Genomic DNA, 25689 nt, shown 5'->3' on the forward strand with positions numbered 1-25689 from the left:
CTTTGGGAACCCATGGACTGCAGCACTCCAGGATTCCCTGTCCATCACCAACTCCCGGAGCTTGCTCAAACTCATGTCCATTGAGTCTGTGATACCTTCCAACCATCTCATCCTCTGTCGTCCCCTTCTCCTGCTGCCTTCAATCATTCCCAGCATCAGGGTCTTTTCCAGTGAGTCATCTCTTCACATCAGGTGGCCAAAGTATTGGCATTTCAGCTTCAGCATCAGTCCTTCCAATGAATATTCAGGACTGATTTCCTTAGGATGGAGTGGTCGGATCTCCTTGCAGTCCAAAGGACTCTCGAGAGTCTTCTCCAACACTACAGTTCAAAAGCATCAATTCTTCGGCACTCAGCTTTATGGTCCAACTCTCACATCCATACATGACTACTGGAAAAACCATAGCTTTGCCGATATGGACATTTGCTGGCAAAGTAATGTCTCTGTCATATGCTGTCTAGGATTGTCATAGCTTTTCTTCGAAGGAGTGTCTTTTAATTTCATGGCTGCAGTCACTATCTGCAGTGATTTTGGAGCCCAAGAAAATAAAGTCTCACTGTTTCCATTGTTTCCCCATCTATTTGCCATGAAGTGATGGGACCAGGTGATAATGGTGTTTATTTCAGAGGTTTAGCCAGAAATAAATGAAAATTGAATGCAAACTCCTCAGCATGACACATGTTTACTTACAATGGTGTGAAAGTGAAAGTCGCTTAGCCGTGTCCGACTATTGACGACCCCATGGACTATACAGTCCATAGAATTCTCCAGGCCAGAATACTGGAGTGGGTAGCCTTTCCCTTCTCCAGGGGATCTTCCCAACCCAGGGATCGAACCCAGGTCTCCTGCATCGCAGACGGATTCGTTACCAGCTGAGACACAAGGTAAGCTACAATGGTAAGCATTTGTTAAAATACTCTGAATTCTTTTTTTCTTGCTTAAACCAGAGAAGACACCAGAGCACGCGAAGTTCTAGTGAAAACGAACAACCACCTTCATAGAAACGTACGGCTCTGCTAAGTGGGGTGAAATGCTAACCCCCATTTTTCCAGTTTAGTTCCAGTCGAGAGCTGTCCATTTGGATCTAGGGCAGCCCTTAGAGACGCACGGTATTATTCCTGGGAGCAGAATATCGGAAGTGCCTAACTTTTTCGGTGCACGAAGCGGGGCGTGGTTGACTGGCAGAGGGGGCGTGGCTTAGCCAGCCAAACAGAATTAGCCTCTAAAGCAAGCCTAGGGGCACCTTCTTCCCACCCTCTGCTGGGTTAGTATCTTCCCTCAGTTGTTGGTCAGTCGCTCAGTCGTGCCTGACTCTTGGCGACCCCATGGACTGCAGCACGCCAGGCTCCCCTGTCCTCCACCATCTCCCAGAGTCTGCTCAAACTGCCGTCCATTGACTCCCTGATGCCATCCAACCATCTCTGTCGTCCCTTTCCCTCAGTAGGCGTCTGGATTCTTCACCGCCTCCAGAGGGCGCTGCGGACCAGACGTTTCACCTGCTACAAAAGTCCCCACTGGCGTCAGCGCTACTGCGGCTGCCGCCTTCGTCGCCCCTGACAACCACTGCGGCCCCGACGCGGCCGGAGTGAGCCCGCCCCTCGCAAACATGGCGGCCGGGCGGGGCGGGGTCTGAGAGGGTGAATTGGGAGGGCGGTCCCACACCCAGCGGTCATGTGACTGGGAAGATGGCCGCCTTTCCCTGGTAAGGAAGAAGCGGCGAGTGGGCTTTAGGGAGGTAGTGGCGTTGGTTCTCTTTGGGACTCTGTTTCTGGGGGTGTGTCTCTGCGAGGGAGTGTATGAACTGTTCTCCGTTCGGGTTGGTGAAGTCTCCCACACAGTCTCCGGGTGGAGACACTACCCGGATTCAGAGGACATTCCTGATTCCGGACCGGTGGGATCTTGGTCCTCTCCTCCTATCGCCCTCCCCGCGCCTTCCACGCTCCTATCTCCATTCGTTTTCTCAAAAAAAAAACAACAAAAAACCCTCAAGTTCCCTGGCTTCCGCTTTCCCAGAAGTTGGCGCGGGTTCCGGGGGCGCGGATGCAGAGAATGGTGGACTCAGCTCTGGTCTGGATAACTCGGAGGACCTGGCTGTGTTCTGAATGACTGGCTTCCTGGGGAGGAGACTTGCCATTCATCCTACTCTGCAGAACTTGAGGATACCGAACCCTTAGACATACTCCTTGGATTCAAGGAGCTGCTGTTTAGCGGAGCAGATACGCAGAATAGAGGAATGACCAAAGAAGGCTTTGGGATGAGGCACACCTGACGGCTTGGGGGAGGCTTGAGAGAGGAAGAGTCTTAAATTGAGTTTTGGAGGATGAATAGGAGTTCATGGAGAAGGAACTGTGGGTGTGTGCCGAGCCTAATGGGTGTGTAGGGTCCCTCCTGCTGGAGTAGCTCGGAGAGTTTGGCGCTTCAGCAGCAGCTGAAGCCTTATGGCTTCTGTCTCCGTAAAGTAAAATATATATATTGTTGTTTAGTCACTAAATCTAAACAACTCTTTGCGGCCCTCTGTCCATGGGCTTTCCCAGGACGGTTGTGTGAAGAACCGGAGCAAGTTGTGATAGTAGTGGAATCATATGGACATGTGAGCTTTCCTCTACGTCTCAGAAAGGGAAGTTACTTTCTAATCTTTCTCTGCAAGTGATGTGACGTGGTTTACGTTAAATGAGCGAGTAAGTGAACAAATGAAAAAATACACAGCCCTGGACCTTAGAAATAAGCAGATACATGCTTCTGGTTTGTATTTCCTTCAGCTGGCTAACTCTTTAAAGAGTCTTCCTTCAAAGCCTCCGTACACTAAATTAGGATTAGATGACAGTGAGTTCTTAATATGTCCTGCCCTGAGTTTTCTTTGATCTGGTCACGCAAAAGTCCTTTTAGGGAATTACTAAGACTTAAATGCCAAAAAATATGGCTTCAGTGAACTTAACTGGAATTTTGTAATTAGAAGATCCAGGAAGATGCTGTTTAATTTCAGAGCATTTTTACCTTTGGTATATTTTACTTTGCGGCTTCCCAGGTGGCTCAGAGTGGTCAGAGCATCCGCCTGCCAATGCAAGAGACTCGGGTTTGATCCCTGGGTCACGAAGATCCCTTGGAGAGGGAAATAGCAACCCATTCCAGTATTCTTGCCTGGGAAATTCCATGGACAGAGGGATGCAAAGAGTTGTTTAGAGTTAGTGACTAAACAATGACAATATATATATATTTTACTTTACAAAGAGAGGAGCCATAAGGCTTTTAGCATCAAGGGTTTCCACAGTTCCTAGTCTGACTGTCCTCTAAACATTTCTGTCTGTGGTAGCACGTGTTCATCTTTCAGTTTGCTCTTGAGACTTGATGCTCTTCAAATTAAAGGGACTGAATTTTAACCATCATTGTATTTCCAGTGCTTGGCATGGAGCTTGGCAGATAGTAGGTGTTGAATAATATTATGGAATGAATGAGGAAACTAAGGAGGCCCTCAGAGGAGAAAAGTGTTTGTGACTTTAACTGAGATATTTATTGGCTTTTATTTTGTGCTGGATGCTGTGCTCAGAGCTGAACGTGCAACATCTTATCTCCTAAAAATCCCATTTTTCAGATGAAAAAATGGAGACAGAAAGATGAAGCAGTTCAGTTAGTTTTACAGCCTGCAAGGAGCACTGAGGTTTGGAGCTCAAGGCTGTGATTTTTTAAAAAAATTTAATTGGAGGATAATTACTTTACAATATTGCGATGGTTTTTTTCATACACCGACATGAATCGGCCATAGGCATACACGTGTCCCCTCCCTCCTGAACCCCGCTTCCACCTCCTTCCCCACCCACCCCTTCAGGTTGTCACAGAGCACTGACTTTGGATGCCCTGCGTCATTCATCAAGCTCCCCCTGGCTGTCTGTTTTATATAAATACATATGCTAATGTTTATATTTCAGTGCAATTCTCTCAAATCATCCCACCCTCTTCTCCCATTGAGTCCAAAAGTCTGTTCTTTATGTCCGTGTCTCCTTTGCTGCCCTGAAGATAGGACCATCGGTACCATCTTCCTAGACTCCATATATATGTGTTAACATATGGTGTTTGTCTTTCTCTTTCTGACTTACATCACTCTGTATGGTTCATCTACTTCATTAGAACTGACTCAAATACATTCCTTTTTATACCTGAGTATTATTCCATTGTGTATATGTACCACAACTTCCTTTTCCATTCATTTGCCAGTGGACGTCTGTGTTGCTCCCATGCCCCAGCTACTGTAAATAGTGCTGCAGTGAACATTGGGGTACATGTGTCTTTCTCAGTTTTGGTTTCCTCTGGGTGTATGCCCAGCGGTGGGATTGATGCGTCGTGTGGTATGTTTATCAGTCTTGTGATCTTAATCATTATCATCAGCTGGTCCTTCAGCCTAGGTCGTGGGCTGAGGTTCTTGGATTGCGCGGCTCCTGAGTCCTGCTGTGTTGTCCTGGGTCTCCCCCGAATACCTCTTTTCACCCACACTTTTTGTTATCACTGACTTCACTTGTGAGATGTCCAGTGCACTGTGGATGGCATTTCCTGTTCAATCCCGTGGTCATAGCACTGTTAAAAATAACAGTTCCTTGAAGTCAGAATTTCTATATCATTTTAAGACTATTAGGGAAGGGGAGTACATTGTGATTGGGGGAGAAAAAGCTGTGTGGCCAGATTATGTCATTAGCAATTAAAAAATCACTTGAGAATTAAAAAGCAGTTGGTTGGTGCTTCCGTGGTCTCTCAGTGTTGAAGAATCCACCGGCCAGTGCAGAAGGCACGGGTTCAATCCCTGATCCAGGAAGATCCCGCATAGCTTGGAGCAGCTAAGCCTGTGAGCCACAGCTATTGAGCCTGTGCTCTAGAGCCCGGGAGCTGCAACTCCCCACACCTGCGACCAGAGAAGCCACCACATTGAGAAGCCTGAGCAGCAAAACTATAGCGTAGCCCCCGCTTGCTACAACTCGAGAAAAGCCCGAGCAGCAGCAAAGACACAGCACAGCCAAAAATAAATAATTAAATTATTTTAAAAAAAGGAGTTAGTGGATTTTACTATTTCCAGTATAAGGAGATTCATTTAGTAACTGGTAATAGGATTTATATGCATCCATGTTATTCATTGTAAATAATTTAAAATTAGGGCAGTGTTAACCTTTAATGTGCATTTCAATCACTTGGGAATTTTGGTGAAATACAGACCCTGATTCTCTAAGCCGGGATATTTCAACACTCCCCAGTGAAGCCCGTGCTGATGATCTGTGGGCCATACTTGGAGCAGCCAGAGGTCAGACCAAGCTCAGAGTTGAGGTATGAAATGTTGGCCTTTTTTCTGTGGCAGCTACCAAGGAGCCTGACCAACCTTTTGCATTGCTGGGAGCTGGGATTTGGGAGGATTTTTACCAGTTTATCAGGTGCATTCACAGGAAGAAGAAAAGTAAGACTTTTTGAGAAAATGCCCACTAGAGGTCACTGTTAGCCTTGTCAAAGGCCCAGGTTTTGAAGAAAATGCTTTTATAGGAAATGGCAGCCCACTCCAGTATTCTTGCCTGGAAAATTCCCTGAACAGAGGCGCCTGATGGGCTGCAGCCCATGTGGCACCAAAGAGTCACACACGACTAAGTGCACATGCATGCGTGTGCTCACACACACACATACAAGGAACTGAGAGCAGAGTTGAGGAAATAATGGAAATAATAGAAAATGTGATTGAAAAATCAAAATAGCAACTTGACATGGACTTTCAGGAAGGGTAAATATTTCTTTTCCTTTTTTTTAAAAAAGGTTTTGTTTTTATCAGAAGCAGTATTTTTTTCCTGAAAGAATCCTTCCCTCAAACTTTAAAAAAAAAATCATTTCAAAGCTCAATCCTTAAAATGACAATTGCTTTTTCAAATTCTCAAGGTGACCTGTGGATGATCTATAGAACTGCTGGAATCCTAGAGGCAGGCTGCCTCAGTATGCATGTGTCTTTGTCACATGTTCACCTGTCTCAAGTTAACCAACAGCATCTGCTTCTCCATCTGAGAAATGGGCATAATCATAGTGCCTACCTCATAAAGTTGATTAAATGTGGTTCAGTTCAGTTCAGTTCAGTCACTCAATCGTGTCCGACTCTTTGCGACCCCATGAACCGCAGCACTCCAGGCCTCCCTGTCCATCACCAACTCCTGGAGTTTACTCAAACCCATGTCCATTGAGTTGGTGATGCTGTCCAACCATCTTATCCTCTATTGTCCCTTTCTCCTCCTGCCCTCATATCGTCCTCAGCATCAGGGTCTTCTCAAATGAGTCAGCTCTTCGCATCAGGTGGCCAAAGTATTAAATGTAATAGAGGGTAAAGGCCTTGGCCTGCATCCTGATGTATAGTGTCAGGGAGGGGAAATCCCCCTCTGCCCCCACTCTCTTGATTTCTTGTGGCTGGACTAATAAAATTGACACAAGATAAATCAATGGGAGAAAAGAAACAAGTTTTAATTTATGTGTCTTGGAGGTCTCATAGGAATGAGACCTAAGAAGTGGTCACAGTAGGCAGCTCTTATACATTTTTAGACAAAGAAACTATAAACTTGTGAGGAATTGACAGAACAAAAAAAGTTAGGCTTTCAGTCAGTTCAGTTCAGTTTAGTTCACTAAGTCTTGTCAGACTTTTTGTGACCTCATGGACTGCAGCACGCCAGGCATCCCTGTCCATCACCAGCTCCTGGAGCCTACTCAAACTCATTTCCATTGCGTCGGTGATGCCATCCAACCATCTCATCCTCTGTTGTCCCCTTCTTTCCCGCCTTCAGTCTTTACCAGCATCAGGGTCTTTTCCAATGAGTTGGTTCTTATCAGGTGGTCAGAGTATTGGACTTTAAACTTCAGCATCAGTCCTTCCAATGACTGTTCAGAACTGATTTCCTTAAGGATTGACTGGTTGGATCTCCTTGCATTCCAAGAGACTCTCAAGGATCTTCTCCAACACTACAGTTCAAAAGCATCAATTCTTCAGCACTCAGCTTTCTTTATAGTCCAACTATTATTTCCATACATGACTACTGGAAAAACCATAGCCTTGACTAGATGGACCTTTCTTGGCAAGGTAATGTCTCTGCTTTTTAATATGCTGTCTAGCTTGGTCACAGCTTTTCTTCCAAGGAGCAAGCATCTTTTAATTTCATAGCTGCAGTCACCATCTGCAGTGATTTTGGAGCCCAAGAAAATAAAGTCTCTCACTGTTTTCATTGTTTCCCCATCTATGCCATGAAGTGATGGGACCAGATGTCACAATCTTAGTTTACTGAATGTTGAGTTTTAAGCCAACTTTTTCACCCTCCTCTTTCACTTTCATCTAGAGGCTCTTTAGTTCTTCTTCACTCTCTGCCAGAAGGATGATGTCATCTGCGCATCTGAGGTTATTGATATTTCTCCTGGTAATCTTGATTCCAACTTGTACTTCATCCAGTCCAGCATTTCACATGATGTACACTGCATAGAAGTTACCTAAGTAGGGTAACAATATACAGCCTTGACGTACTTCTTTCCCAATTTGGAACCAGTCTATTGTTCCATGTCTAGTTCTAACTGTTGCTTCTTGACCGAATACAGATTTCTCAGGAGGCAGGTAAGGTGGTCTGGTATTCCCATCTCTTTCAGAATTTTCCATAGTTTGTTGTGATCCACACAAAGGCCTTGGTATACTCAGTAAAGCAGAAGTAGATGTTTTTCTGGAACTCTCTTGCTTTTTCAATGATCCAGTGGATGTTGGCAATTTGATCTCTGGTTCCTCTGCCTTCTCTAAATCTAGCTTGAGCATTGGAAGTTCATGGTTCATGTACTGTTGAAGCCTGGCTTGGAGAATTTTGAGCATTACTTTGCTAGCATGCGAGATGAGTACAGTTGTGTGGTAGTTAGAGCATTCTTTGGCATTGCCTTTCTTTGGGATTAGAATGAAAACTAACCTTTTCCAGTCCTGTGGCCACTGCTGAGTTTTCCAAATTTGCTGACATATTGAGTGCAGCACTTTCACAGCATAATCTTTTAGGATTTGAAATAGCTCAACTGGAATTCTGTCACCTCCACTAGCTTTGTTTGTAGTGATGCTTCCTAAGACCCACTTGACTTTTCATTCCAGGATGTCTGGCTCTGGTGAGTGATCACACCATTATGGTTATCTGGATCATGAAGATCTTTTTTGTCTCGTTCTGTGTATTCTTGCCACCTCTTCTCAATATCTTCTGCTTCTGTTAGGTCCACACCATTTCTATTCTTTATTGTGCTCATCTTTGCATAAAATATTCCCTTGGTATCTTTAATTTTCTTGAAGAGATCTCTAGTCTTTCCTAGTTAGGAAGGAAAAAGATTAGTTCTCTAGTCTTTCCAAGTTAGGCTTTGGGTGCTTAATTAGTGAAGAATCTAAACAGCAGACTTGTGGTAGTAAAGAGATAATGTGGTTCGTTTTTATACACTTCTTGTCCCTGAATTCCCTGTCTCTGGTGACAAGGGTGTCCTTGTACCTTCAGATTCAGGGAGAGCACTTCTCACATGGGAGACTTACTTCCTGCTTTCAGGGAGACAGAGAGGAGGGTCAAAGTGTCCCTTTTTACATCACCTTTTCCTTAAGTAACTTTAAATCAAAATAATCAATATGCCATATTTTGGGATGGCCTACTGTGGACCCCAACAATAATAAGCACGTAATAAATGAGAACAGATATTTGGTTGCATATCAAATCATCTTGTTGTTTTGACTTTGTGCTTTATGCATTCTGCAGCTGTTGATTTGCTAATAATTATTATAGAGGTGAAAAACACATTTGCAGTTAAATTTCGGGTCAGATTATACTTCTACTCATTCAATTAGCTTTTTAGAATTCTATTGATAAAGTTAAGAGTGATCTGAAAGGAGGGAAAGTATAATTTGATTTTTAAAACTCCATTAAGGCTGTTGATGACTAGTGTTCCAATTTATTCTTCAGGGTTTTGTTTTATTAATCAAGAGTTGGTTGGTGACACATTAAAAGGAGCTTGGAAAAATATTTCAGCAGTGAGTTCAGCTGCAATATTTTTGGAAGATGAAGGCAGTATATATTTACTAAATGTGACCCAAAGGAACTAGGCAGTATATTGTGGTAGGAGTTTTCATTTAAAAACAAAAACAAGCAGAGCCTGGTCCATATTGTTCACTAGCTTTTCTCCTTTCCTACACCCAAAGTGAAATTTATTTGGAAAGGGATAGAAGTGAAATTACATGGGATTTCAGTTCTTTGGTACTGTGTTAGATTTCTGGGTTGATGGGGCTGAGTAAAGCCAATTAAGTGCTGACTAGATTTGGGGTCCATACAAATATTAATAAAGTTAAGAAGCTGTAAGTGGGGGTGGGTGTGGGGGGGGGAGGGATGAATTCAAGGCATTTGGAGGCCAAGGCAACAAAGGGGCCGGCTTCCTGTGCTGTGAGAATTTTGAGTTTTTAAGTAGTACCTCCCCTGCCTTTTCGACTTCCCTGGTGGCTCAGACGGTAAAGTGTCTGCCTACAATGCGCGAGACCTGGGTTCAATACCTGGGTGGGGAAGATCCCCTGGAGAAGGCAATGGCAACCCACTCCAGTACTCTTGCCTGGAAAATTCCATGGACTGAGGAGCCTGGTAGGCTACAGTCCATGGGGTTGCAAAGAGTCGGACACGACTGAGCGACTTCACTTTCACTTTCCCCTGCCTTTTATGTTCTAGTTGTCATGCACTCTTTATGTATATTTTAAACACCATAAGAAGTTATTTTTTGTAGTTGATTTTGTTTGACCTCCACCTTTATCTTTTGTGCTCTTTAGTGTACATATTGCATGTATGCATTGTTGTTGTTGTTCAATTGCTCAGTTGTGTCCAACTCTTTGCGACCCCATGGACTGCAGCACGCCAGGCCTCCCTGTCCTTCACCATCTCCTGGAGCTTGCTCAGACTCATGTCCATCAAGTCAGTGATGCCATCCAACCATCTCGTCCTCTGTTGTCCCCTTTCTTCTCCTGCCTTCAGTCTTTCCCAGCATCAGGGTCTTTTCCAATGAGTCTGTTTTTCGCACCAGGTGGCCAAAGTATTGGAGTTTCAGCTTCAGCATCAGTCCTTCCAATGAATATTCAGGACTGAAACATTATATATATAGAGATATATAAGCACATATGCATTGTATATCAAATGTGCAGATAACACCACCCTTATGGCAGAAAGCGAAGAGAAACTAAAGAGTTTCTTGAAGGTGAAAGAGGAGAGAGAAAAAGCTGGCTTAAAACTCAACATTCAGTAAACTAAGATAATGGCATCCGGTCCCATCACTTCATGGCAAATAAATGAGGAAACTGGAAAAAGTGACAGATTTTATTTTCTTGGGCTGCAAAATCACTGCAGATGGTGATTGCAGCTATGAAATTAAAAGATGTGTGCTCCTTGGAAGAAAAGCTATGACCAACCTAGACAGTATATTAAAAAGCGGAGACATTACTTTGCCAACAAAGGTCTGTCTAGTCAAAGCTGTGGTTTTTCCAGTAGTCACATATGGATGCAGTCCGTGGGGTGGCAAAGAGTCGGACATGACTCAGTGACTGAACTGAACTGAAATACATACATACATGCATATTTTTTGCTTTCAGCTGGGATCATTTTCCTTCTACTTTCAGCATTTAAAAGAGTTTAACGTGTGGTTCTGCTACTGCTGCTGTTCTCCCTTTTCTTTGACTGGAAACTTCTTTGTTTTGCTGTAGTGTTTGCAGGATAGTTTAACTAGGTCTAAAATTCTTGGTTAGCCATTATTTTCTTTCAGGACTCTAATACTCCAGTATTCCTTTGCCTTCTGGATCTCATTTTATGCAGAGATAATAATCTTAGTGTTGTCCTTTGGTAATAACATATCTTTATTTCTTTTAAGAAATTCTCGTTTTTGTTTTTAGCCATTTTGCTATGAAGGCCCTAAGTGTGGTTGTTTTTTGTTTTGTTTTTATACTCGTCTTGCTTGGGGCACCAGTGTTTCTTGGATCTGAGAATTGATGTCTTTCTTTAGTTTGGGAAATATTTTAGCTATTATCTGTTCAAATACTGCTTCTGCCTGTTCTTTCTCTCTTCTTCAAGATTCAGATGTGTGTGAGGCATTTCTTCATGTCCTTTTTGCCTTTTCCACTGTTCTGTGCTTTTCATGTTTTCTCCTTTCCATGCCTCAATGTGAATAATCTCTCCCCCTTTATTTTTCTTTTCACTAATCCCTTCACTTGTTATATCTCCACAAGACTGATGAAACTGTCTGCTCTTCATCTGTTTGGCTTCTTCCTCTTGCTCTATACAGGTTAATTGGTGACTACTTTGAAGGGAAACCAGGACCAAATCTGTCACTTCTCAGCATTTCCTTTTCTTCTGAAGCTCTTCTATCAAGCCCTGGCTGTCTCCATAGCCCTGAACCCTAGTTTCTCTCTCCAGCCTTGTGAGTTTTCCTTAAAGCTCCTTTGGCTGCTCTGCTTCGTAGCAGCCATCCTCTGCCTGGCTTCAGCCTCTTGTTCCATGTCAAGAATCAACAGTGCCCAGCCAGAGATAGCCAGCAAGAAGTGGGCTTCACCTCATTGAGCTTCCCTTTGTTCTAGTGTCTGGCCTCACAGGTTTTGTTTCCCTTGGCAGCTCTTTATACCTTCAAACCATTAAAAAGTAAAAAAAAAAAAAAATTTACCATTACTTACTGGTCTTGGTAAAAATACTGTTCCACTGTCAACTGTCTCATCAAAAACAATTTTTTTTTGGTAACAAAAAGTTTTTAATGTGTATGCATCTCCAGCTAAATTGGTTTCTGGGTTTTGCTGTTTACCAGGCATTCCAGGAATAGGAACTACAAGGCTGAGTTTGCGTCATGCCGATTGGAGGCTGTACCGCTGGAGTTTGGGGACTATCACCCACTGAAACCAATAACTGTAAGTTTTGACAAGGGTCCCTCTATGACATTCCTATTCCATAAAATTATAGACAGTGTTCCTGGGTCTTTCTCATTTTGTCAGTGGTAGCTGATTTTGGATTTTTAAGTCAACCAGTTTGTTCTCTGCCTCATTTTTTGTGATGTTGGCTACACCCACCATCATTTTGATTCCCTTTGTCATATTAGTGAGGTGGTCATGAGTGTGGGATGCCTTTGTTCCTGATTTGGAGGTGTAAAGAAAAATATTTCTTAATTTGCCTATTGGAAGTATTAAGGTTACTCTAATTACTGTCACCTCCGTTGTATGGCTATATCATATTTTGTTTATCCAGTCACCCAGTAACTGATGTTTTTGACTATTTGTAGTTTTTGCTTTTTTAAAAAAGGTTTGTTTATTTAATTTTTGGTTGCACTGAGTCTTCGTTGCTTTGTGCCGGCTTTCTCTAGTTGCGGTGAGTGGGGGCTACTCTCTAGCTTTGGTGCATGGGCTTCTTATTGCAGTGCTTTCTCTTCTTGTGGGGCCTAGGCTCTGCGTGCACGGGCTTCAGTAGTTACAGCATGTCGGCTTCAGAAGTTGTAGCACAGGACTTAGTAGTTTTGGTCCACAGGCTTTGGTGCCCTGCGGCATGTGGAGCCTTCCCGGACCAGGGATTGAACCCACGTCCCGTGCATTGGCAGGCGGATTCTTATCCACTGTACTGCCAGGGAAGTTCCTATCTATAGTTTTTGATTATTATGAGTAATGCTGCTGTAAACATCCATGTATAAGTTTTTGTGTAGATGTATGTCTCAATTTCTCTCAGGCAGGTTTATGGGAGAGGTCACAAAGTTGTAAAAGTTTTGATTCCTCCTGGTCTTAGTTCTCTAGGGATAAGTTGTTAATTTATTTCACTAAATGAACCAAGGGTGACAGTAGGGGTTTTGAGGCAAGGAATATGGTTAGGCTTCATATTCTAAGGGAAATGGGAAAGAGAGCAGACCAAGGGCTTGTAAAAGGAATGTTAAGTGGCATACAGGTGCCTGCTGAAATTGGAGACCATTGGATCTTTATGGTTGTGAGATATTCTTAGATGTACTAGCTGCCTGGTGGAAGAAGTAGAGAAGTCTGAGCTCAGAGAACAGATTTGGTCAGAGAGAGAGTGTGAGGGCTGGAAGCAAAGGAGATTGTGATAAGAATATTATATTGTTGTTAAGATTCTGATAGGGTACAGTTTTGGGGTTGAAAATGTTGTGAATTTGTCATATGGACATTTAACTGAGGCTTCTTTTTGCAAAGAGTCGCAAAGAGTAGGATATAGTGTGGAAAGTTAGATAAATGTCCAGAGCAAAAATAAGGCAGGTAGTAGAGGAAATAACCACATGTCAGTGGCAAGGCAGATCAGTCAGTCAGGGGCCAAGTCAGGCAACAGAAACTATAGAAGATTTTTGAACAGGGAAATTTAAAGAATTGTTAATTAGTAAAAGATAGTTAATTACTATAAAGGATGAAACAGGGCTAAAGCAGGAGTTGGCATTATTATGGCCAGTAGCCCAGTTTTGTAAATAAAGTCTTATTGGAACATAGCCATACTCATTCGTTTATATATTATCTATGTCTGTTTTCATGCAGAGTTGAATTGGGACAGACTGTTTGGCCCACAAAGGCTAAAATATTTGCTGTTGGGCCTTAAAACAGTGCCAACCTTGCTCTGAGAGGTCCAAAAGTACCAGGTACAAAGATGCAGACATCAGCTCCAGGTTGAGGAACAGAGGTTAGTGAAGGAACCTTGAGGACTTATGATAGAGCCTCTCCCCCAACCCCAGGCTGAAATTCAGCATCGTTGAAGAGGGTATGGCTGTCACAGGAACACACAGGTTGCCTATGGCAAAGAACCTTGATAGAGCTGTCAGATGGGAAGAGCATGGCCTGAGGGTACAGCTGAAACTGGTCTTTGAGGACCACTGGGCTTCTATACTGAATTTTAAAATGGAGGATTGGAACCCTGATGAGAATATCTTGCTGCTGCTGTTGCCTTTGAGTGCCCTCTATTCTCAAAATCTAACGTTGTGCTAGCTGTGTTCTAGTATCACAACGTACAGCAAAGGGTGGATTTGGAATTGATGCACAATAAACTGATAACTGCCGCATAAAAATGATGGAGAACAGTATAGGAGAATGGCATGAGCGTCAAAGGTTTTTGCATGAAAGTGGAAGAATAAAAGAAAGCAGAAACACAAGTAAGCAAAAAATGGGGAGCTTCAGGATCTGAGGACTACAAGGTAATTGTGTTTGAGAAAATGAGGTGATTTCATTTAAACATGACCATGAAGAGAAAGAACATTTGATATATGGTAGCCAAGCCTCAAAGGTGAAAAATTTTAAACTTTTGAGGGATTGTACGGTACTGAGTTTCAGCCCTTCCGTGCAGTACTTGGCATTTAAGGTTGGTGTAATACTTGATGAATTAATTCATTATATAAAGACTTCCCAGGTGACGCTAGTGGTAAAGAACCCACCTGCCAATACTGGAGACGTTAGAGGTGTGGGTCAAACCCTGGATCGTGAGATCCCTGGAAGAGGGCATGGCAACCCGCTCCAGTATTCTTGCCTGGAGAATCCCCTGGCAGGCTACCGTCCATAGGGTCACAAAGAGTGGGATGTGACTGAAGTGACTTAGCACAACACTAATTACTATTATGGGGTGCTGTCCTAAATAGCATCTTAGTCTATCTGTGAGTTTATTTAAAAAACAAAACAAAAAGCAGGCAAGAGATATAGATGGTCCCTCTTGGGTTAGCACTTTTTTAATTAGCAGGTAATGGATGCCGTGTGGTTGTCATCTTGGGTGGGATGAAGTTGACAGATGCCAGTGGATACTGAGGACGTGATGTTTCTAAATGACAGAGAACCTGAAAATGTAGAGGTGATTCTGTAAAGCAGGCGATCACAAGACCGAGCTTCAACCTCAAAGGGCCCCTCAAATCCCCGTGGGCTTATGTGGCTGCGGCTGACCCACCAGTGAGTAGGTTCCAATCTCAGGAACTCAAACCCAGCAGCAAGGAGAGTCTCTTCTCTGCAGTTTCCGTGTGCTCAGTTGGGTTACATGTCCTTCCCCAAATCAACCCTGGTGACTGGGGTGTAGAACATACTGATTGATTGGGTTGGGGCTCATGCCCACCATGGGAACCGGGAGCAGAGTCCACTCTACCAGGCCTGTTAAGAGCTGAGAGTCAGGGAGGGCCACTTTCATTCCCAAAGAAAATCGGGACTGTTGAGCCTGGGAGATGGAGGAATGGATGCCCGGCAGGCAGGAATATCAAACATGCACCAGTGGAGGCACTTCACCCAACTACCTGCTGTTAGTGTCAAACCCCACAGGTTTAAGGCAGGGCCTTCAGTAAAGCAGCCCTAGCTTTAGACTCCAGCAGCAAATTTGGGGGTCCCTAGGCCACTCACACTTCTGATCAACTGGCTCCAAATCCATGGTTTCTGGGGATCTCCCTTTTTTTTATGAGTCAGCTTTTTATTTCCCTGACCAGTACTTCCAGTTGTATCTCTGATGCTATATTTAAAATCTTCAGAGTCCCCCAAAACAGCATTCGGGCTTCCCGTATCCAGAGACAGGGACCTAGAGGTAAAAATGGTCGGGCTCCAGGCTGCTTTCAGATGGACAGTGGCAGACATTCCTGTGCAAGTTAGTGTCAGCTTTTAACTGAAATGCCTTTAAGCTCTCTGTCCCTAAAGTCTTCTATGGCATGTATGACAGAAATACACTCATCCGCATATGCACACCTCTGTCGAGGTGGGGACGAGGTGGGGGCATTACATCAGTACCGGCCAGACTTCTTATTCAGCCGGAAACTGGACTTCTGGTTCAATTTAATAACAAGAAGATGCACAAAACTGTGGTGAGTGTCCTGGCTCTTCCTCAAGCTAGAGCTCAGTGTGAATGGAAGCACTACCCACAATAAAGGCGAATTAGGGTCTATTAAAAAAAAAAAAGTTGCTGCTATCTCTGTGAGCTGCTTCTAAGAATCCAGGGATGCACATCTTATTCCTCATCCAGACGTGGCCAGTTCCTCAGGCAAAGCTACATGGGAAGCATAAAAATCTTTTGTTAACTTTTGAGGGATATAGATTTTTTTTTTTTTTTGATTTACTTATTTAGTTAGCCATACTGGGTCTTAGTTTTGGCATATGGGATCTTTTTATCTTTAGTTGCAGCATTTGGAATCTAGTTCCCTGACCAAGGATCGAACCCCAGACCCCCTGCATTGGAAGCATGGAGACCTCGCCACTGGACCACCAGGGAAGTCCCTACAGGAAGGATTTTTTATTTCCCCCACCAACAAAAATTATGTATCCACACACACACTCAAACACATACATATCCATGTTCAAGGAAGGTTTTCTTCCATGAGTTCAGGACTCCAGAATTGGGCCTCCCCCAGGCCGAGAGACATTGCCTATTAACTGCACAGATCCGATAAACTAACATACTGTATATGGCTCCTCACAGCTGAGAGGGCAGGGGCAAAGAGAGTGGATGCTTCTGGGGGATTTGCTTTTGCTCTGAAATCCAGTCTGCTCAGCAACACTCCAGGCGCTGGGAGAGGTTCTGTGGGGGTAGATGGTGGATGACCTGGTGGTCCCAGCCCGCTGTGATTGAGTGGGGACCAAGTAGCATCTCTCACAAAGTCTCTGCGGACTTGGCTTCTAAACACTCTGGAAAGGCCTCAGTCCACAGCGAGTCAGTGATGCTCACTGACAGAGGCTAGGAAGGAGAACCGAGTGGGGAGAACCAGCCCAGGGACACCCTGGGAGTGTGCAGCTAGCTGAGGGCACAGCTCGCACTCTGGGTGTCCACAAGGGAGACAGTCCCATTCTCTGCACCGAAGACAGCTTCGTTCTGCTGAGGAGGCCCAGCCAGCGAGGTCGGAAGGTAGCCGGAGGCCCTGCAGTCCTTCTGTGATGCTGGCTTGAGACAGCCGGTGTCCTGCAGTAAAATTCCATTGTCCTCACCACCTGGAAGAATCCTTGTGGGGAGAGGCAGCAGTGCAGGTGACCTGCCCAGAGTGAGCTTGGAATGAATTCAAAACCTTGATGCAGAAGTCTTTTCTTCTGCGGACTTTTCTGCTGTTTGCTAGAACTCAGGACCCTGACTGTAGACACAGTGTCACCGTGCCCACACTTGCAGAGCTTGCTGACAGTAAGTGTCTCCTTCTCATCCAGCTCCTCCAGTTCAACAGCTCCTGAATCGGAAGCCACTAGGATACCTCTGTCCTGTACCCAAGTGAGGCCTGCCTCCTCGGCCTCCGTCTGGGGGTTGGGGGGTGAGGTTTCCTTCCTCATCTCCACAATTCCAACTCTAACCTAGACTCAAACTAGATGCTCGTTGGAGATTCAGCTCTGTGAGCCCCGTGTCCCTCGGGTTTGATAATTTGCTAGAACACCTCACAGAACTGAGACAAGTGCAGTACTTATGTTTATAATTTTGTTATAAAGGATGCACACAAGGACCATCCAAATATAAGGCAAGGTCTGGCAGGGTTGCAAACACAGACCTTCCATGCCTTCTGCCTGTGGAATCAGGGTGCATCACCTCCCAGCACATCATCTGTTTGACTGGGAAGCTCCTCTGAGCTTTGGTGTCCAAACTTTCGTTTGGGGTTTTGTTTATATAGGCATGATTGACCGATTCCTTGGCCACATGATGGAACTTTATCTCCAGCTTCCCCCAACCTCCACTGAAGTGAGGCTCTTATCACCTGGCTGAAAGTCTTGACCCTCTAATCACATGTTTGGTCTTTCTCATGCCCCCATGTAGCATCTTCTTATTAGCATACACTCAGCTGTGATCGAGAGGCTCATGAGTAAATGGTGCTCCAAGGACAAGGAATCTCCTTTTTAGGAACCAGGGACAGAGGCCAGTCAAATTCTCGTTTATCCAACATCCTCTCTTCTTCATTCTGTTGCATCCTGTTCTGTCTTTCTGAAGATTGGTTCTGGGTTTCCATAGCTTCCTTTTGTAAAGGAGTGGAACCTAACTAGCCCTTCTGAATGTTGACTCAGTTTTCAGCAGACAAACTCTGGTTGGATCTTCTTGGCTCAGACCCTGGTCGGTCCTCTGAAGTTGGGGAGGAATGGGGGCCAGTGGAGCAAAAACATGTCCTTCAGCACATACACAGTTCTCCTAAAAGGGAGGAGCTGGGCACTCACTGCTTTGTGATGATGAGATGGCCATGCAGAGGCACTGACCCTGGGATCGCTCATATTCTGGTTCATTACCCTACCGGGACCATTGCTGCAAACGTAAATTCTGATGAGTGGGTCTGGGATGGGGCCTGGGAGTCTACATGTTTATAAGCCACCGGGTGCAATGGATGCTGCTTGTCCAGAAACCACACTTTGAGTAAGAAGGCCCCATGAAAAATCAGCTATATCATCACCTCCTAACCCACAGAGGCCCTGTCTCTCCCTTCTCAATCCTAGCTTCTCAGCTTCTCTTCCTCAACAGCTGGGATTCTGAGTCACGTTAGCTTTTCACGAAAAATAATGGTCCCTGCTACAAAGGAATGGTCAGTTCATAATGAAACGAAGGAAAGCCCATTTGAGTGTCTCATTGGGAGAAGTCATAGGAGACTTCCATTTTACCTCTGCAATTTTTCCCCACAGGTCACAGAGTCAAAGACAAAGAAAGTGAGCCGGAAGGGAAGCACTTCTTCCACGTCATCTTCATCCTCCAGCTCCGTGGTGGACCCGCTGAGCAGCGTCCTGGATGGGACCGACCCCCTCTCCATGTTCGCAGCCTCTGCTGACCCTGCAACCCTGGCGGCTGCCACGGTAACGCTGTCAGCTGGATCGGTCCTGTGGGTGCCGGGATGGGGGTTTTCACTGAACAAGTAATGCTCAGCGTAGTCTCATGGCGCTGCTGCTGAGAGGCCGGAGTAGATCCTGGAAACTACTGCAGCTGCTTTTTTTTTTTTTTTTAAGCATTTAAAAATTTTCCATTTCACTCTTTTTATGTTCTTTCCTTTGGATTTTATGTAATTACATAAGTAATTTGCTAATTTTTCATTTAAAAAATCAAATATTATCAATGAAGTCAACCCATCCTCACTCTGTTCTCCACTTTGGAGGTCAGCAGTATAATCAGTGTAAATGCATATCATTTAACTTTTTCTTTGTGTTTTCATAGATATTTATGACAACAATTTCTGAACATTTACATACATACTCATATGTAAATAATAGCAACAACAGTAATAACAGTATTGGCTAACAGCATGGCAGATGTATTACAGTAAATTCCAAGTTTAGTTCCCATGCTGCCTTGTGCAAGAGATATTATAAGCCTCATTTAAAGAGGACCACACAGAGGAATAAATATGTTAAGTCACATCCAAGTTAGAATTCAAGTCCTGGCCTGACTTTAGGATCCACCATCATTCTTTGCTGGCATTGCATTCATCTGTTGACACTCTTTTTCTTTTTTAACATATATACATTTTTTTTTTAACTTGACCATATGTCTCGGAGAACTTTCTATATTAGTACTTATAGAACAACTTTCTTATTTTGAATCCTGCATTGTATCGTATGGAACAGGACATGCTTTAATTTGCCATGATGGACACATGAAGTGTGTATGTGGTGTTTGGTGGTATAGGCAGTGGTGCATTGGTCCTTGAAATACATAGATCTTGGTGCCCACGGACAAGGGTTTCTATAGGGTAACTTGTTAGAAGTTCATTACTGGGTTGAGGCAATGTGCGTGTAAGATTTTGATGGCTACTGCCAGATTGTTCTCCAGAAAGGGCTTACCAGTTTACACTTTCATCAGCATAGCAGTACTTTGGAGTGCCTGTCCCCTGCATCCTTAACTAAGATAATTATGAGTCATTGAAAACCTTTTTTTTTAATCTTTGGCCACACCTTGTGGCATGCGGAACTTACCTGACTAGGGATCAAACCTGCACCTTCTGCCATGGAAATGTGGAGTCTTAACCCCTGGACCACCTGCAAAGTCCCAAATCTTGCCATTCTGATTGCTGAAAAATAATCTCTTTTACTTTGCCTTTGCTTCATTCTTAATGAGTTTGAGCATCTTTTGATAGGTTTGTTGGCCTTTGGTGGTGAATTGGCTTGAAAATTTTTTATCACAGTAAACCTTTAGACATATCTGTTGTCAGTTCAGTTCAGTTGCTCAGTTGCATCTGACTCTTTGCGACCCCATGGACTGCAGCACGCCAGCCTTCCCTGTTCTACACCAATTCCTTGAGGTTGCTCAAACTCATGTCTGTCAAGTCAGTGATGCCATCCAACCATCTCATCCTCTGTCGTCCGCTTCTCCTCCTGCCTTCGATCATTCCCAGCATCAGGGTCTTTTCAAATGAGTCAGTTCTTCCCATCAGGTAGTCCAAGGATTGGAGCTTCAGCTTCAGCATCAGTCCTTCCAGTGAATATTCAGGACTGATTTCCTTTAGGATTGACTGGTTGGATCTCCTTGCAGTCCAAGGGATTCTTAAGAGTCTTCTCCAACACCTCAGTTCAAAATCATCAATTCTTCGAGACTCACCTTTCTTTATAGTCCAACTCTCATATTCATACATGACTACTAGAAAAACCATAGCTTTGACTATAGGGACCTTTGTTGACAAAGTAATGTCTCTGCTTTTTAATATGCTGTCTAGCTTGGTCATAGCTTTTCCTCCAAGGAGTAAGCTTTTTTTAATTTGATGACTGCAGTCACCATCTGTAGTGATTTTGGAGCCCCCCCCCCCCAAATAAAATCTCTCACTGTTTCTATTGTTTCCCCATCTATTTGCCATAAAGTGATGGGACCAGATGCCACGATCTTAGTTTTCTGAATGTTAAGTTTTAAGCCAACCTTTTGACTCTCCTATTTCACATTGATCAAGAGACTGTTTAGTTCTTCTTTGCTTTCTGCCATCAGGGTGGTATCATTTACGTATCTGAGGTTATTGATATTTCTCCCAGCAGTCTTGATTCCAGCTTGTGCTTTATCCAGCCTGGCATTTCACGTGATGTACTCTGCATATAAGTTACATCAGCAGGGTGACAGTATATGGCCTTGACATACTCCTTTCCCAATTTGAACCAGTCTGTTGTTCCATGTCCGGTTCTAACGATTGCTTCTTGACCTGCATACAGATTTCTCAAGAGGCAGGTCAGGTGGTCTGGTATTCCCATCTCTTGAAGAATTTTCCACAGTTTGTTGTGATCCACACAGTCAGAGGCTTTGGCATAGTCAATAAAGCAGAAATAGATGTTTTTCTGGAACTCTTGCTATTTTGATGATCCAACAGATGTTGGCAATTTGATCTCTGGTTCCTCTGCCTTTTCTAAATCCAGCTTGAGCATTTGGAAATTCACTGTTCACATATTTTTGAAGCCTGACTTGAAGCATTTTGAGCATTACTTTGCTAGTGTGTGAGATGAGTGCAATTGTGTGGTAGTTTGAAGATTCTTTGGCATTGCCTTTCTTTGGGATTGGAATGAAAACTGACCTTTTCCAGTCCTGTGGCCACCTCTGAGTTTTCCAAATTTGCTGGCATATTGAGTGCAGCACTTTCACAGCATCATCTTTTAGGATTTGAAATAGCTCAACTGGAATTCCATCACATCCACTAGCTTTGTTCATTGTGATGCTTCTTAAGGCCCACTTGCCTTTGCATCCCAGGATGTCTGGCTCTAGGTGGCTGATCACACTGTTGTGATTATCTGGGTCATGAAGATCTGTTTTGTCTAGTTCTTCTGTGTATTCTTGCCACCTCTTCTTAATATCTTCTGCTTCTGTTAGGTCCATACCATTCCTGTCCTTTATTATGCTGATATTTGCATGAAATGTTCCCTTGGTATCTCTAATTTTCTTGAAGAGATCTCTAGTCTTTCCCATTCTATTGTTTTCCTCTATTTCTTTGCATTGATCACTGAGGAAGGCTTTCTTATCTCTCCTTGCTGCTCTTTGGAACTTTGCATTCAAATGGGTATATCTTTCCTTTTTTCCTTTACCTTTCCCTTCTCTTCTTTTCTCAGCTCTTTGTAAGGCTTCCTCACAAATAAGGAGGAAAGATCTATTATATTCTCCTTGTAAGGATATAGTCTTGTAAGGATTATAGTCTCCTTGTAAGGATCTATTATATTCTCCAGTAAAGGACTATCTGCTTTCTGCTCATGCCTTTTTTTTTTTAAACCTTGTGGAGATATAATTGACAAATAAAATTGAAATGTATTTAAAATGTCCAATGTGGTGGTTTGATACACATAGACATTGTGAAAATATTCCGTACATTGAGTTAACTTGTCTATCATCTCACATATTTACCCCCTTTTTTTTTTTGAGAACATTTAAGTCCTACTGTCTTAGCAGATTTCAGTTATACAATACTGTTATCAACTATCATCACCATGGTTACTTATACTTTTTAAAACAATTGCTGCTGAAGAGACTGTCTTGCCTTTCCTTAGGACAACTCCAGAAAGAAACGTGACAGGGATGATAACTCCATCGTAGGATCAGATTTTGAGCCTTGGGCCAGCAAACGAGGAGAAATCCTTGCCCGGTACACTACCACGGAAAAGCTCTCTATTGTAAGTACCAGGACACTTTTCTCCCAGTGTCTGCTTCAGAGGTAGTAGTCATTTCTTTTTGTTATTACGATTCTGCGCCTGATTCCAGCATATAGGTTCCCAGCTCGCTGCCCCCTCCCCCCCCCCCCACCAGCAATTCTTCAACACCAGCTTGGTGGCCTGTAAATCAATTCAATTGTGATATTGGAGAAAGCATCAGATCCCATAGGTTAAGGGCTCAATCCCACATCAGATGCCCGTCAAAAGTCCATGTTGTTACTCTGCTTCTGACCAACCAGCTATAAGTCAGAGGTTCCCAAGACCACCTCTTTGGGTTCAGTTATAATTAATTCCCTAGTGACTCAGATGGTAAAGAATCTGCCTGCAGTGCAGGAGACCCAGCTTCGATCCCTGGGTTGGGAAGATTTCCCTGGAGAAGGGAATAGCAACCCACTCCAGTTTTCTTGCCTGGAGAATTCCATGGACAGAGGAGCCTGGTTGGGCTAAAGTCCATGGAGTTGCAAAGAGTTGGACACAACTGAGCAACTGACACTTTGGGCTTCCTTGATGGCTCAGTGGGTAAAGAGCCTACCCACAGTGCAGAAGATACAGGAGTGGTGGGTTTGATCCCTTGGTTGGAAAGATCCCCTGGAGGAGGGAAATGGCAACCCATTCTAGTATTCTTGCCTGAAAAATCCCATGGACAAGAAGAGCCTGGTGGGCTACCGTCTAAAGGGTCGCAAAGACCCAGACACAAGTGAACGACTAAGCACGCAGTAATTTGTCAGAATGGCTCACAGAACTGAGAGATCAGTTGACTCACTGGATTACTGGTTTATTACCAAGGATATTAAACGGTTTGAACCAATAACCAGATGAGGAGATACCTTGAGTGAGGTCCTGAACAAAGGAGCAAGTGTTCACATGGAGTTTGGGGTGCAGCATTGCAGCATGTGGATGTGTTCTGGTTCGCCAACCTGGAAGCTCTCTGAACCCCATCTTTCTGGGTTTCTATGCAGGCTTCATTACATAGGAGGATTCGTTAAGTTGTGGGCCACTGGTAATTGCCCCTAGTCCCTCTCTCCTCTTGGGAAATCAGGGAGTTGAGACTGAAAGGTTGATTCCCTGGAGGAACAGCCCTCATCCTTTGGTGCTGCAAAAAATCCACCTCATTATCATAACAAGAGACTCCTGGATTGTTCTCATCTAGGAAGTTCCAAGGATTTGGAGTTTTGTGCCAGGTATCTAGACAAAGACTAAGCATGTATTTCTTATTATAAATCACAGTATCACAATTATGTTGCCTAGTTTCTTTTTCAGTTGGTATGTGAGTATTAGTTGGGATAAAACATGCTGATTGGTTGCTCAAAAAGTGTGTTAAGAATCAGGTATTAGTCTACGGCCATACCACCCTGAACGCGCCCGATCTCATCTGATCTCGGAAGCTAAGCAGGGTCGGGCCTGGTTAGTACTTGGATGGGAGAATCAGGTATCAGGCATAGTTCAGAAAAAGAACTGGAGTCACACAGTCCCATCTCTGGGAGAGGTGAGAGTTTTGAGGGGAGGATAGAGCCATCCTGAAGAAGGTTAACTTCTTACTGTTGTTCAGAGAGTCCCACTGGTGGATTTTCTGCCAGGGCCAGAGGTTCACTGTTTGTTTAGATGATGGCCACTAGGTCAAGCTGTTGGCTCATGACTGGGGCTTACCCCGTACTCTGCCAGTTGCTCAACTGGGGTAAGCAGGTTAATGCTTATGTACTTGAGGACTAGCTTGTAACTGAAGCCTTCCCTAAGGGTTCATCTCTCTTCACACTGGAAAGATGCCTGGAGGCTGGTGGTCCAGGGCTGTGTGGCTCCTCTGAAGTCATCAGGGACCCGACTCTCTCTGTCTTGCTTCTCTGTCTTGTTCAGTGTCATCTCATGTCCAAATTGTTAGACGGTGGAAGGGGAGAAGTGGGATGCACCCTCCCACATTCAAGAGCACTTCCTGGAGTTCACGCAACACGTCCAGTTACATTTGTCTTGAAGGTCGTCATGGACTGTTCACAGTGCATCCATCAGAAATTGGGTCTGTGAGCAGGGAGGAAGGGGTGAACTCAGTAGCAGCTAGGAAGGTCTAGTCCCTTCTTCCAGAGTCTGTGCTTGTTAAAAAGAATGGTGGCAGAATTGCTGGTCTATTTAAAATTTTTTCTTACTGTTTTCTGATTGCCTTGAGTTAATATAGAGCTGTGATTCTCAACTAGGAGTAACTTTACTCCCCAGGTGACATTGGCAATGTCTGGAGACATTTTGGTTGTCTCAGCGGTGGGAGTGCTACTGGTATCTAATGTGGAAAAAACAGAGATCATGCTAAACATCCTGCAATGCACAGGACAGCCCCCCACAACAGTTTTCTACCTCTTAGCATCAGTATTGCCAAGGTTATGAAACCTTGATTTATTAGAGTACGCTGAAGGCTTTCACATGCCACCATCGTTCTCAAAATCTTGCTCTTTGTTGTCTTGCTTTGAGAGTCTTGAATTGACTAGACATTTGAATCTCTAGTAGTTTCTAGTGAGCTGTATTTTCTTCCTTTGAATAAATATTTCTCTTTTTCATTTGGGTAAGTAAATGGCTTTGTCGCAAAATGATGGCTCATGTGGTCTTATTGCTACTTGGATAATTTAAATTATAAGTTTTTGACATAGAATCCAGTAAGTTTTAGAAAATATTAATAATTGGTTTTTTTTTTTGCCTCTGCAGAATCTTTTTATGGGATCTGAAAAAGGTGAGTTTTTGTTGTTGTTACTGTTTTGGTGGAGAATTCTCCCATTACCTTTAAAATAGCTTTCCAAAGAAAAAGTTTGTAGTATCCAATCCTGATGTTTAATTTAGTTGAAGCTATTATTTCCTAGATTATATATAGACTTAGTAGAATTGAAATACATACTTAGATGATGAATGAAAGAAAAAAAGACCAAAGAGGCTACTACTAGGAGTAAAATGGAAACCTTGATTTTGGGGTTATAGAGTGGTAGTCACTCACCCCTCTTGTATGCCTCCTCACTGGCTGGGGAATGGTTGAAATTCTTCTTTTTAGAGATTCTTTCCTTTGCTTTACATCTTTATCCCTTGTGAAAGCACAGATCCACCAATAAGCGGAATCACACATTCAGTTTTACCAGCCACTGGTCCCTGAACATAGCAGTTCTCAATTTATT

At 43.7% G+C, this 25689-nt stretch overlaps 1 protein-coding gene and 2 pseudogenes across 2 annotated transcripts in view; 2 read left to right on the forward strand and 1 right to left on the reverse strand.

Moving 5' to 3' along the window:
- The first annotated feature begins 1634 nt into the window (after nucleotides 1-1634).
- VPS35L (VPS35 endosomal protein sorting factor like) overlaps nucleotides 1635-25689 on the forward strand; it is a 141305-nt gene continuing 117250 nt past the window's right edge. Inside the window, exons 1-6 of one of the 2 annotated variants that reach the window (XM_043455865.1) lie at nucleotides 1682-1702; nucleotides 5195-5304; nucleotides 11815-11914; nucleotides 18572-18739; nucleotides 22388-22510; nucleotides 25232-25256. In XM_043455865.1, the coding sequence (XP_043311800.1) occupies nucleotides 5249-5304; nucleotides 11815-11914; nucleotides 18572-18739; nucleotides 22388-22510; nucleotides 25232-25256 (472 nt within the window). In that variant the 5' untranslated portion in view covers nucleotides 1682-1702; nucleotides 5195-5248. Of the gene's footprint in view, nucleotides 1703-5194; nucleotides 5305-11814; nucleotides 11915-18571; nucleotides 18740-22387; nucleotides 22511-25231; nucleotides 25257-25689 lie in introns of both variants that reach the window. The other variant, XM_043455866.1, reaches the window with a different exon arrangement.
- LOC122433518 lies at nucleotides 16366-17248 on the reverse strand (annotated as a pseudogene).
- LOC122433668 lies at nucleotides 23884-23988 on the forward strand (annotated as a pseudogene).

The sequence above is a fragment of the Cervus canadensis genome, chromosome 32, assembly GCF_019320065.1.
Source record: "Cervus canadensis isolate Bull #8, Minnesota chromosome 32, ASM1932006v1, whole genome shotgun sequence".
NCBI lineage: Eukaryota > Metazoa > Chordata > Mammalia > Artiodactyla > Cervidae > Cervus > Cervus canadensis.